At 50.6% G+C, this 12,740-nt stretch overlaps 1 protein-coding gene across 4 annotated transcripts; it reads left to right on the top strand.

Annotated features, from left to right (window-relative positions):
* Positions 1-2,767: 2,767 nt before the first annotated feature.
* PPIE (peptidylprolyl isomerase E) lies at positions 2,768-12,740 on the top strand. 4 transcript variants are annotated; one of them, XM_073317365.2, is made up of 10 exons: positions 2,768-2,821; positions 5,527-5,625; positions 6,795-6,838; positions 7,578-7,604; positions 8,737-8,818; positions 9,285-9,385; positions 9,964-10,087; positions 10,227-10,412; positions 12,051-12,193; positions 12,291-12,740. In XM_073317365.2, the coding sequence occupies exons 1-10, from the start codon at positions 2,791-2,793 to the stop codon at positions 12,357-12,359; spliced, it is 906 nt and encodes a 301-aa protein (XP_073173466.1). In that variant the 5' UTR covers positions 2,768-2,790; the 3' UTR covers positions 12,360-12,740. The 4 variants fall into 4 exon arrangements, with proteins under 4 accessions (XP_073173466.1, XP_073173467.1, XP_073173468.1 ...); XM_073317367.2 differs by lacking the exon at positions 2,768-2,821 and adding an exon at positions 3,405-4,264; XM_073317363.2 differs by lacking the exon at positions 2,768-2,821 and adding an exon at positions 4,200-4,566.

Below are 12,740 nucleotides of genomic sequence, written 5' to 3'. Positions count from 1 at the left end.
AGACCCAGCCATTCTTCACGCTGGATGACTACATACTGTGTCCCTCTTTTCCTCCTGCTTATTCAACTGGATATTTTATTTCCCTTCCTTGTAACCATTGTATAGTGTCGTACTGTGCTAGTAAAACTATCCTGCACCTTAGAGATCCCTGCATGTCAGTGGTTTTGATGTGTGCTTTACAGTGGTTTGGGGGCATTCTTTAGCGGGGAAGGTATTATATAAATGACTTAGAGGAACAGCCCAACAAGGTAAGGTTAGTACTATCAAAGGATTTAAGAGAATCTCACCTAAAGGAAAACCGCCAAGCTGGAAAGCACACTTCCGTTTCTCTGCAAAAGGAGGATGATGCCTACTTCACAGGGGAGGTAAACCTTACTACAGAATTGCAAAGCATTTTTAGATCCTTGGAAGAATGGTGCTAGAAAAGTATAAAGTGCTCTCTTGGCTTCTAGATTTAAATGCTACCTCGATTTTCCACTTTGCCAATTTGCCTTGTTTTTGAGAGCAGACCAAGGTATTGAAATATACAAGACTCTGAAATCTGGATTCTGGTCTATAACACTCAGTACCTAAACCCTAAGAGTAGAAGAAGCTAGGAGAGTGCAAGTGCAGAAATGCAGTGCCCTGCATCTCTTGAGGGCAAGTCACAAAGCAGAGAATTTTGATTCTAATTATATGGACTCCTTTGTATGGGGGATTGAACAATATATTGTAACAAGATCCTGAAAAGGCTGGTAGCTCTTAAAGGCTACATGTTGGACCTGTTATCTTAGCTGACCACTCTAATAATTCCGTTTCTGCTTCCCAGCTGCAGTACCACATTTCATAAATTTAAAGCAGGAAAATGGTTACTTTGCAGTCTGGTGGTATGACACTTAGCACAGTAACTTACGGATTATTTGGAAATGCAGCTGTACCTTACTGAGCATCCCAGAGAGTCAGGGCAGGGGCCTATGAAACACAGGCAAAGGCAGCTGGCATTGGACTCCGACTCAAACAGCTCTTGCAAGCACCTTTAAGTTCTGTGATCACTGGACACCCGGCCGTTCAGGATCAGGGCTCCTGTGGGGTAAGTCTTATAACCCCATTTACATTGTATCCTCAATCAGTTTGCATTAACTCCTATAGCTAAACCACATGTACATAAACTGCTGAACTACTGGCTGTAATGCTAGCTGCAGCCACAGAAACTCCTCAGAAGCTGCACTGTCACCATCCTGGTTTGCAATAGCAACTGGCTGATAAGGATGGTTGGAAAAAACAAACACCTCTAACTCAGGGGTTGCTTCAATAATCTTGGGTTTCAGAGTAGCAGCCATGTTAGTCTGTATCCGCAAAAAGAACAGGAGGACTTGTGGCACCTTAGAGACTAACCAATTTATTTGAGCATAAGCTTTCATGAGCTACAGCTCACTTTATTGGATGCATTCAGTGGAAAATATAGTGAGAGATTTATATACATAGAGAACATGAAACAATGGCTGTTACCATACACACTGTAACCAGAGTGATCACTTAAGGTGAGCTATGACCAGCAGGAGAGTGGGGAGGGGAAAGGGGGGAAACCTTTTGTAGTGATAATCAAGGTGGGCCATTTCCAGCAGTTGACAAGAATGTCTGAGGAACTGTGGGGGAAATAAACATGGGGAAATAGTTTTACTTTGTGTAATGACCCATCCACTCCCAGTCTTTATTCAAGCCTAAGTTAATTGTATCCAGTTTGCAAATTAATTCCAATTCAGCAGTCTCTTGTTGGAGTCTGTTTTTGAAGTTTTTTTGTTGAAGAATTGCCACTTTTAGGTCTGTAATCGAGTGATCAAAGAGCGTGAAGTGTTCTCCAAGTGGTTTTTGAATGTTATAATTCTTGATGTCTGATTTGTGTCCATTTATTCTTTTACGTAGAGACTGTCCAGTTTGACCAATGGACATGGCAAGGGGCATTGCTGGCACATGATGGCATATATCACTTGGTAGATGTGCAGGTGAACGAGCCTCTGATAGTGTGGCTGATGTGATTAGGCCCTATGATGGTGTCCCCTGAATAGATATGTGGACACAGTTGGCAACGGGCTTTGTTGCAAGGATAGGTTCCTGGGTTACTGGTTCTGTTGTGTGGTGTGTGGTTGCTGGTGAGTATTTGCTTCAGGTTGGGGGGCTGTCTGTAAGCAAGGACTTGCCTGTCTCCCAAGATCTGTGAGAGCGATGGGTCGTCCTTCAGGATAGGTTGTCGATCCTTGATGATGCATGGGAGAGGTTTTAGTTGGGGGCTGAAGGTGACGGCTAGTGGCCTTCTGTTATTACCTCCCTCTCCTAGACGGAAGAGCCAAGTGTATCCCCCATGTAGGTCCTTTCAGCCGGCGATCAAGCCGCCCCTGTGTTAATCTGAACAGCTGGCCCTCCTTGCCACTCTCACGGCTGTTAACGAAGCCTTGTGCCTCTTGCTCCTGGGTCTAGGGGCAATTTTTGAATTGGACCCCCCCCCCCCTCCACAGACACACACACACACCCCCCCCAGCTGGCCGAGCGGCAGCCCCGTGAGTGAAACGACCTGCCTGGGGCAGCGGCAGCGCTCGCCGCTACCGGACCGGAGCGATTTCCAACCACTCGCACGGCAAACCCTGCACCCGGAGGCCGGGAAAGGGCCGGCGGCGGCCGCCGCCTCCCGCAGCGGAGCAGCGCGGTGAGCGCCCGGCCCCGGGAACCCGCCGCCGCGGCCGCGTGTCTCGGCAGGGGCGGGGCGGGCCGGGCCGGGTGAGGTTCCGGGGCAAGGGGAGGGTTTGGGGCGGGAAGATGGCTTCCACCAAGAGGGTGCTGTACGTGGGTGAGTCGCGGCGGGAGCGGGGGTCTCGCAGCTCCCCGGGGCGGGGGGGGGGGGTAAAGCGCGCCACGCGTCCCCCCCCCGCAACCAGCGCGTCCCCCCGGGGAGTCCTGTGGCGAGAGCAGCCCTGTCCCGTCCCGTCCCCCCCCGCTATCCCCTGCGTCCCCCCCCGCCTTGCCCTGTCCCGTCCCCCCCCCCGCTATCCCCGCCTTGCCCTGTCCCGTCGTCCCCCCCCGCCTTGCCCTGTCCCGTCGTCCCCCCCCCCCGCTATCCCCGCCTTGCCCTGTGTCGTCCCGTCCCCCCCGCTATCCCCTGCGTCCCCCCCGCCTTGCCCTGCGTCCCCCCCCCGCTATCCCCCCTTGCCCTGCGTCCCCCCCCCGCCATCCCCGCCTTGCCCTGCGTCCCCCCCCCGCTATCCCCGCCATCCCCGCCTTGCCCTGTGTCGCCCCCCCGCTATCCCCCCTTGCCCTGTGTCGTCCCCCCCCCGCCATCCCCGCCTTGCCCTGTGTCGTCCCCCCCCCGCTATCCCCGCCTTGCCCTGTGTCGTCCCCCCCCCGCCATCCCCGCCTTGCCCTGTGTCCCCCCCCGCCTTGCCCTGCTCCGGGGCTGGCTTCTCCCTCCCGCGTCCTCTGGCGCTTGCCGGGTTGCGCAGGGCGCCTCTCCTGTGGCCTTGGCCCAGCGCGGGGAGAGGCTGCGGGGATTACAAACCCCACCCGAAATTATTGGGTTAAACGTCGTTATGGGGGCGGGGGGGGGCGTTGCGATTATCAAAGGCTCAAAGCCTGTTTAGCTTTACGGTTCCCCGCTTGTCCCTGCAGGGCTGGAAACATGCTGGCTCTCCTTCTTGTTGAAGGGCTCGTGTTCTCAGACTCCCTGGAGTCCCGGAGCTGGGGCTTTTGGGATGAGGCAAAAGAGCAGGAGACTCAGTAAAATGGGTCACACTCAGCTGAAGGGAAAACGAAATGGCACTTTAACGTAGTCTCCTTCCTTTGACTAGTGGGAAGTGTGCACCTCTCATGCATGAACCGAATGGGATGAATGCCCGCTTAGGTCATAATGTTTTAACTCTGTTGCCTAAACCCCTGTAGGCCTGGTCTTCAGGGGGGTTCCTGAGAGCAGCTGCTCTTACTTATGAAAAATCAGGCCTCTTATTATGGTGCCTAACTCCAGGCACCTGAGTTGAAGCACTCTGGCTGTATGCCGTGTGTGTTTCCTGCCCAGGGAGGTCCTGTTCGCAGGTTGGGATGCGTACCCAAACAACTTGGCAGCTCAGATGTTCCTCAATCCTTTGCCCAACTTTTTAATACCTGCTTGCTCTCCCCCTCAACCAAGCTGCAGGGCTCATGTATTCTTGCCCTCCCCTGACCTCCAGATGACTTGCTAAATTAATGTTGTCCCTGGTGCTTAGCTGCATCTGCACTGATCCATGGCACCTGTCTGCAGCAGGTGTGGAAGACTGAGACTTGGGAGGGTGCTACTCCACTTCCTAGTGTCTGAGCTGCTAGTTTGTGCTGGGCAATGTGTGTTTGTGTAGCTGCTAGCTTGGGCAGGGCAAGTGCAGCTTGCAAAGGTCAGTTCGTCTGACCCGCCAGCACGAGCAGGTGATGCGATGGTTCTGGTCCACTTCCTTGTATGTGCCCTGTCAGCGTAGGCAAAGGTTCCCCCTTTTACCATGGAAATCTGCCTGCATTTCAGTTTCCAGCCAGGTCTCCATGTTACTGTATTTGGATCTATTCCTGAGCTAGCGGGTGAGTTGTACAGAGCTTGTAGTTCTCTCTCCCTTGTACGATTTCACGCCAAGATGGTGTTGGTGTGGGTAAGGTCAGGTTTGTGATACAAGAAGTCTGATTAAAGTTTGGCTGATCAGACTCTGCCATGCGGTGCACAAAACCTTCCCTTTGGTCACTGTCTTTGGCTCAGTACATCTGGCAGGTCTGTTTTTGCTCATGTGCCTATCTGTTGCCATTTGGGGAGCTGAAGAATCTGGTCCTGGGATGGGATTAGCAGTTTGTTTGGTTTTTTGGGGGCGGTGTGTGTGTGTGTGTGTATTTGGTCCAAGCCAGATGTAGATTAAGAAGCAGAAAAGGAGCAGGAACTGGTTGTGAATTCAAGTGGTACCTGCATTCTTCATTTTTTCAAAAGGGTTTTTAAAAAGTTAGGGGGTTGGAATGGGTTCCCTTATTTAGGGTCCTTATTTGCTGATGGGGAGGGTGGTGTCTCTTATAGGGTCCTTATTTGCTGATGGGGAGGGTGGTGTCTCTTATACAGAAGGGATTTTCTTTGAGGCCACTGGAGGGTTTTGAAAACAGTGTAGAAGCCACTGGAGAAACTTCAGATCTTTCCCCAAACCGCTGGCCCCAATCCTGCATAGACGTAGCCACATGTTTAATTCTAAGTGTGTGAGTATCCCCAGGACTAAGGTAGGACTCAGGCTATAAGCCACTTTGTAGATCAAAACCAGCACTCTGAATAGCACCTGCACATGGCCTGGAAACCAGGGTGGTCTCTAGAGCGCTGATTTGCTATGCTACTTGTGGGAAGCTCCGCTGAAAAAAAAAGTGACTGCATTCTGCGCTAGCTGTAAGTTTACAAACTGTCTGTAATCAGCAGGCCATCCTTTCCTCTGCACGGAGGCCATGTTTCTGCACTGGGAAGTCTTAGTGGGCAAACAGGCTGCACAGGTAGAGAACACTCTATGTGACTTGCAGGTGGACTTGCGGAAGAGGTGGATGAGAGAGTTCTTCATGCTGCCTTTATTCCCTTTGGAGATATCACTGATATTCAGATACCTCTGGACTATGAAACTGGTGAGTCCGTTCCTGCTTTGGTCTGTCTTGTTTCTTGCCCTGTGTGGATCTCTGTGTCAGGAATCATGTCCAAGAATTTGAGAGAAGTGTCAAGTTGCCCTCTTCAGCTGCTCTGTCCTTGGGGTTTGCTGCTTCCCAAGAAACCATGGCTTGCGAGGCTCTCTTGAAGAGAGAACCCTGCATAATGATAACTGTAGAGGTTTGTGCTTCTGTAACATCAAAATCTGGAGGCAGCATTTTCCCAGTGCACCAGGACCACTGCGGTTCATAGTGCTCTGGATGTGCTGGGTAACATGCTGTCTTTGGAATGTGCAAAACTTTAGAGGCTTGAGTTTTCCAATGAACTTGACCAGTTTCTTAGCATCTTCTGAATCACACCAGGACAATTTACAATCCCGACCCTCAGTAATCACCTAGAAACCACTGTCCTCTCCCTGCTTCATAGCAAAGATTCAATAGCAGTTGCAGTCAGATCTGTTATTACTGAAAGTCCATTCTCTGACAACATATTCTCCAGGGCATGTGCTCGAACTCCCTGATATATTTGCGTGAACAATTAAAACTAAATTACAGTTTTCAAAATAGATGAACACCGTGTATTTTGCAATGTCTTCTTTAAATCATGTTTGTTTATTTATTTCATAAATAGCAACTTTCAGTACTTAGCAAAGGGATTTTCCTGTCATTACATGCTACTGTGTGCCTTTTCTCTATCTCGGTTGTGAACTAAAACTCCAATCCTGCAGTGATTTCCACATGCACAGACTTGACTTCAGTGAGTCTGCATGGATCCAGGTGCCCTGGAGCTTATTTCAGGATGACGGTGTAAAGCTAGCTCTTCTTTCTGTACAACAAATTGTTTAAATTCATTACCTGAGAATTACCTTGATGGAGATTTAGCTTTGTTAACATCAGAGCCATAAAGAACAGTTTAATGTTTCTGTACAACTTGAAGTAATTAAAAATGGGCCATTTCGTAACCCCTGATGTTGCTAGTTCTTTGCACCAGCCTCTGAAAACATTAGTGTGTCTGAAACAAAGTCTGAATTCTCAAATGGGGAAGGAGCAGCAGAGAAATTAATTTCCCTTCGCAGCACGAGTGACTTGTTGTCAAATCTCTTGTTCTCTGGCTTTCCTGGCGGCTGTAACTGTTCGTTATCTTTCCACAGAAAAGCACCGGGGATTTGCTTTCATCGAATTTGAGTTGGCAGAGGTGAGAAAGGAGCAAATTTTAATACTGAGTTTGAAATCTCTTCCTCCTCCACCATTTTTCACCGAGTCCTGCTCCCACTGAAGTCCTTGGTAGTTTTGCAGTTGACGTCAGTGGGAATCGGATCACACCCTTTGTTACTGACTCCTTCAAGGTTAACAGCCATGGCTACATACGGTTCTCCTTCGGCTGGAGTTGCTGTCCCACTTCTGGGTCCAGTTTTGCCATCTCTGTTTTTTCTGCTTTCTTTGGATGATCCATCTCCGCCTTGGAAAATCTTTGTGGTCCAAAATCTTGACCAGGGCTGTCTCAGTCCATGATGCCAGTGGTGGTTTTAGTTCAGTAGATACCATGTGCTGGCACCTGTTTGTGGCCTGACGACCCTATCGCAGGCTTCAAAAAATAAAAACCAGCATAACACGGGACCCAAATGGTGTGCAATTTGGAGGCATTAGCTGATTGGATCGATGGGGCGAAAACCAGGAATGCATCTGCCCCTGTGTCTGAAAACACTTGTGAAGGTCCACGTGAGATGTGGCAAGAAGCTACAGGCTTTGCATTGAGGAGCAAGCCTTATTTTTGGGTTAGACCATTTCTGCCAGCCCAGGCTATGCATTGATATGAAATCCTCGCAGCCTTCCATGCGCCTAGGGTGGATTTTTTTTTGTTTGTTTTTTTTTACATGAATAGAGGAGTAATGGCTGAATTAGCAATAACGTATTTTCTCTTGCTCTTCCCTTAGGATGCTGCAGCTGCTATTGACAATATGGTATGGATTACAATCCCCTTTACTGAACCTTCTTGGGGGAAGTGTTGCCCTTTCTCTATCCCCTGCATCATTTGGCTTTGCTCTGCTCCCAGTACGATGAGACATGACCAAATGTCTCACCATTGTCTGGAGATTTCTGTTAGTCTCTTATATCTAATGACCCTCATCCCCTTGACAGCTGATCATAGCTCCTAGGCCAAGAAAGGGAAACATGGATCTGATACCCTCTGGGGTGGGATGTGTTTTTTTAAGTAACTCGGTTCTGGATCCTTCCCGTATAACAGCGGTCGGGAATGGACACAAGTCAGAGAGGAATCCCATCAGCGTGTAGCACTGGCTGCAGGTTCTTCGAGTGTAAAGGGAATTGCCGGCTAAAATGGGGGGTAGTGGTTGCTTTTGCATATCCTTGGAGGCGGGCCTTTGTTCGACGGTTAGGCCGCTGGTGTGTCAAGACCACTGCCACTCGTGTTTGCCGATATTGTCTCCTCGTTGCCTCGTGCTCCTCCCTGTCTCCCTCTTTTTCTCTTGTCTCACGCTTCGTAAGCTCTTTGGGGCAGGGCTGTCTGTTTGTTCTGTGTTTGTCCATCACCTAGCCCCGCGGGCGGCTCTTCAGAGGTTAATATGCGGCTCCTTGTAAAGGCACCGACTCTGGGGCCGGACCTACAGGTGCCAACTTCTTAATGTGCCGGGGGGGGGGGTGCTCACTGCTCAACCTCTGGCCCTGCCCCCGCTCCATCCCTTCCTGCCCCCTCCCCTGAGGCTGCCATGCCCTTGCTCCTCCCCCTCCCTCCCCAGAGCCTCCTGCATGCCACAAAGCAGCTGATCGGGAGGTGCTGATCGTGGGGCCGCCGGTGGGCGCGGGGAGCTGATGCGGGGCCGCTGATGTATTACTGTGGCTTTTTGGCAGGGCACATTGGTAAATTCTGGCTCCTTCTCAGGCTCAGGTTGGCCACTCCTGACCTAGCCCAATGCGCTCTCGGTCCATGACTGGGGTTGCTATGGTAATTCAAATAATCAATACTCTCAGATAGCGGGCAGGAAGGTCTGTGTTTCTCTTGACTCTCTCTCGGAGCCCCGCAGGGATTTGGAGAACGTAGGAATTTCTCACCTTTTTCTCTTTCGTTCTCCTTAGAATGAATCTGAGCTTTTTGGCAGGACGATTCGTGTCAACTTGGCCAAGCCAATGCGGATTAAGGAAGGTTCTTCCAGACCCGGTGAGTCGGTGAATGAGAAGGCGGTGGGGGGGTACCTCAATGTCCTGCTGTCAGTACTGCCTGGCTGTGTTGGGTTCTGTTTGCTTGCTGAATGTCTCCCTTCTCCATCGCTTTGCTGAGGGCCTGTGTCACACGTTACGTGGGCAGAGTAGCCATTAGGGAAGACTGAGTGGGCTGATTCTGTTGGTAATATTAGAGAGCTGACTCTAATGGGAGGTTTTACTAGGCTGCAGATACTGACTCAATGACCATCACTTTCTCATTCACCTGTGTAATGGGTCTAAATTCTCTGTGCTGTGGGCTCTGTGTCCTTAGGGTTCTCCTACTGGGGACTGAGTGCTCCTGCACCTTCAAAGTCTTAAAGCTGTCCTAGAACACACTGTGTTCAGACCTGGCTGCTCATGCCACAGAAGAGCACGTGATTTGGTTTAGACCCTGTTCTGATCCCTTCTTCTCTCTGTCCCAGTCTGGTCGGATGATGACTGGTTGAAGAAGTTTTCGGGGAAGACGCTTGAGGAGAATGCAGAGGAAGAGGGAGCAGAGCCTTCCAAATCAGAGACGCAGGAGGTAAACGGCAGGACTCTCTCTCTCTTTCTGTGGGGAGAAGGAAGGAATCGAGCGATGGATTTGAATTGTTCCTTTTGTGTCGATGGAAAGGAGGAGTTGAACATGGTCAGGGTTTGGGTGAGTCGTCGGTTTAAAACGCTGTCCGAGTTGCAGCAGGTCAGGCATGAGGGCAGGAGATGCATTAGTGCCACAATTTTTTGCGGCTTCAGAAATTCCTTTCAGATGCCACAGATACTGAAAAAGGCAAGTTCAAAGCTAGCTCGAGTCACGAGGGCAGCGTCCGTGGGCATGGGCTAGACTCCGGAGCCCAGCCCTGCCCGGCACCCTGGGTATGTTCTCAGGCTGTCTATGCTGTTGGAGCTTCGCTGCTATTGTTACTCGAGCTAGCTCAGGTACGTCTACACGAGCAGCAGTCACGCCTCCTGATTGCTGTGTTGACGTTCCCTGTGTGAGGGGGAGCAGCCCCGCCCCCAGGTGGAATTGTCACAGCCTGCTGTCCCACTGAAGGCTGAGAACTCGGGGCTGGAGGCCTCTGTAAGAAGAACCTATGGGAACATCACTTTGTTTCTCTTCCCTAGGGTGAACCTCCTGCTAAGAAATCCAGGGCCAATCCTCAGGTGTACATGGACATCAAGATTGGAAACAAGCCTGCTGGTCGAATCCAGATTCTCCTGCGCTCAGACATTGTGCCCATGACAGCAGGTGAGAGAGAGTGCCACGCCTCTAAGGCGCTTTCTAAGATGAACTTTCGCATATAGCGCCATTGCTGGCATTTTGAACTTTGATTTTGCTTTCTTTCCTCCCCTATCCCGCCCCGCCCTGCCCCCCCCAACACACACAGAGAATTTCCGCTGCTTATGCACCCACGAAAAGAACTTTGGCTTCAAGGGAAGCAGTTTCCATCGCATCATCCCCCAGTTCATGTGTCAGGCTGGAGATTTCACCAACCACAATGGCACCGGAGGCAAATCGATCTATGGGAAGAAATTTGACGACGAAAACTTTATTCTGAAGCACACGGGACCAGGTAAGGCCAGATCCTGTGGGTGCGGGAGCAGGCTGGCTTAGTGGGGCAGCTCAGGCAAAGGTTGCTGCGACTGCATGGGGCAGATTGCTGGAACTTTTGGGGTGTGACTGAGTTCATTATCAGTAAATGGTGCTGGATTCTCAGCCTTTGAAGCTATGTCTACACTAGGGGTGGGCAAACTACAGCCTGCGGAATTGCCACCCCTGTGGCATGGCAGGGCTAAGGCAGGCTCCCCGCCTGCCCTGGCCCTGTGCCACTCCCGGAAGTGCCCAGCACCACATCCCTGCAGCCCCTGGGGGGGAGGGGGCAGAGGGCTCCGTAGCCATAGGGTGAAGCTCTTGCGTCAGGCACAGATTGGGTACAGCTCCCCCCACGTTGCACCACTGATGTGCTGCAAACTTGACTCGGAAAGAGCATCTCTACAAGTGGGAGAAGATTTCATTGTCCGTGGCCAGTTCAGCCCCTTGCTTCTTGGCTGAGCTTTTCAGCAAATGGAGACAGTGTTAACCCTGTGGGTGGGGTTTGTGATGTGGACACCTTTCCACTAGGAAGTGACCTTTGTCACCTATGTACGTTGTGAGGCCACCGATGTATTTTACACAGGCCAATAAACAGCTGCCTAGTAGCCATCCGCTGATGGTAACAGTTGGTCCCAGCTGACGTAGGCTGGATTTGCAGTAGCGACCCAGAAGTAAGAGTTTGAGCAGGATGCTACGAGGGGTTGCTTGGGATAGCGGGACTGGAGTTGGTGACCCAAGAGGTCATTTCCAGTCCTGTGTCCCTAAGAGGCTCAATATCAGCCTTTCGGCTCTCCCGCTGTCACTGAGCGTCGTCAATTTCGTACTTGTTGCGTTCAGAGCTCAGTGTCTGGTGCACTAATATGATGCTGGGTTGTAAACACAGTAGGGAATGTTGATTTGGATTTTTTATTTCCATTGGGTGGTAATATTCCATGGGAGAGTTTCGATGGATCCTATATTTTATAAAAAATCTACACTCGTGTTTTACAAAATCTAAACTTGCGACCAAATCTGGCCTGACCTTCTCCTTGTAATATGTATTGTTTCGATGCATGCGGTGGGAGGGTACATGATGGTATTGAACACTGTGGGGCAATGTGTAATGGGCCTATCATGAATGGGATGGATGAAGCCTGAGACAGGAGGAGAAAGGAAGCAGAGGGCAGCACTGTATTATAACCTGAAAACATACTAGCAAACAGACCGTCTCTCTCTGGGGGAGGGATAGCTCAGTGGTTTGAGCATTGGCCTGCTAAACCCAGGGCTGTGAGTTCAATCCTTGAGGGGCCATTTAGGGATCTGGGGCAAAAACTGGGGATTGGTCCTGCTTTGAACAGGGGGTTGGACTAGACGACCTCTTGAGGTCCCTTCCAACCCTGATATTCTATGAGTCTCTTGATCCTTGTGGCTGTCCTGTGATGGGGCTGCTGAAGGAATATTTGTATTAGGCAGCTGATGTGGTGATGCGCTGAGCGTAGAGCAGATCTATGATAAATGGCATACTGGTCATTCGTATTTGTCAGCTGTTTGGGGCAGGGACCATCCTGCAGTGCACCCAGCACAGTCGGGTCCTGCTCCGTGACTGGACCTCAGTACAATAATAATATTTTGTCCCCAGGGTTGTTATCGATGGCAAACTCTGGCCCAAACACCAACGGCTCCCAATTCTTCATTACTTGTGATAAAACGGACTGGCTGGATGGCAAGCATGTGGTCTTTGGAGAGGTGACGGAAGGGATTGAGGTGGTGCGGCAGATCGAGGTAGGAGTCTGGGGAGCAGACAACGGGATGTTTCCCCAGTTGTTTTTTTGGTCTGACTTGGAGATTTATCTTTACTTCTTGTTTCCTTTTTCTTAAGGCTCAAGGCAGCAAAGATGGGAAACCCAAAGAGAAAGTGATCATTTCAGACTGCGGGGAGTATGTGTGAGCCCGTCTGGATGGAGTGACCAGATGAGCAGTGAAGGCTGGAAGTTGTTCCGGATGGGGAAAACAGAACTGGAGACTGCCAGGGAGAAAAGTCACCTTGTTACTCCACAAGTCCCACTTGCTGCATAGTTTCTTTAGAAACTACCATACAGGCTTGGGCTGAACAGTCTGGTCAGCAGACAGGACTAGGTCCATCAGCAGGTGCTTTTTCACCCGGCGGGTCACAGGAAGCATCCTTTAAAAAAGCCGTGCAAATAGTTTGACCAATCTGGAGTGGATCCTGTGTCCCTCCTCTGCGAGGCATCGCCAGTCCTGCCGGTGCCTTCCATAGAGAATTTTTTCTTGTTTAAAATAAACCAGAGCTTGTATAAAATACCGAAAA

Source organism: Lepidochelys kempii, chromosome 19, assembly GCF_965140285.1.
Source record: "Lepidochelys kempii isolate rLepKem1 chromosome 19, rLepKem1.hap1, whole genome shotgun sequence".
NCBI classification, from domain to species: domain Eukaryota; kingdom Metazoa; phylum Chordata; order Testudines; family Cheloniidae; genus Lepidochelys; species Lepidochelys kempii.
This window is presented reverse-complemented; position numbering and strand designations above follow the sequence as displayed.

What these genes read in the sequence shown, in the direction of transcription:
- PPIE (XM_073317363.2), top strand. Translation starts at nt 4,491, where the DNA reads ATGGAAATCTGCCTGCATTTCAGTTTCCAGCCAGGTCTCCATGTTACT. An exon ending in CAGCTGCTATTGACAATATG is followed by an intron (nt 7,605 to 8,736) that starts GTATGGATTACA and finishes CGTTCTCCTTAG; the next exon opens with AATGAATCTGAGCTTTTTGG. An exon ending in TCTGAAGCACACGGGACCAG is followed by an intron (nt 10,413 to 12,050) that starts GTAAGGCCAGAT and finishes TTTTGTCCCCAG; the next exon opens with GGTTGTTATCGATGGCAAAC.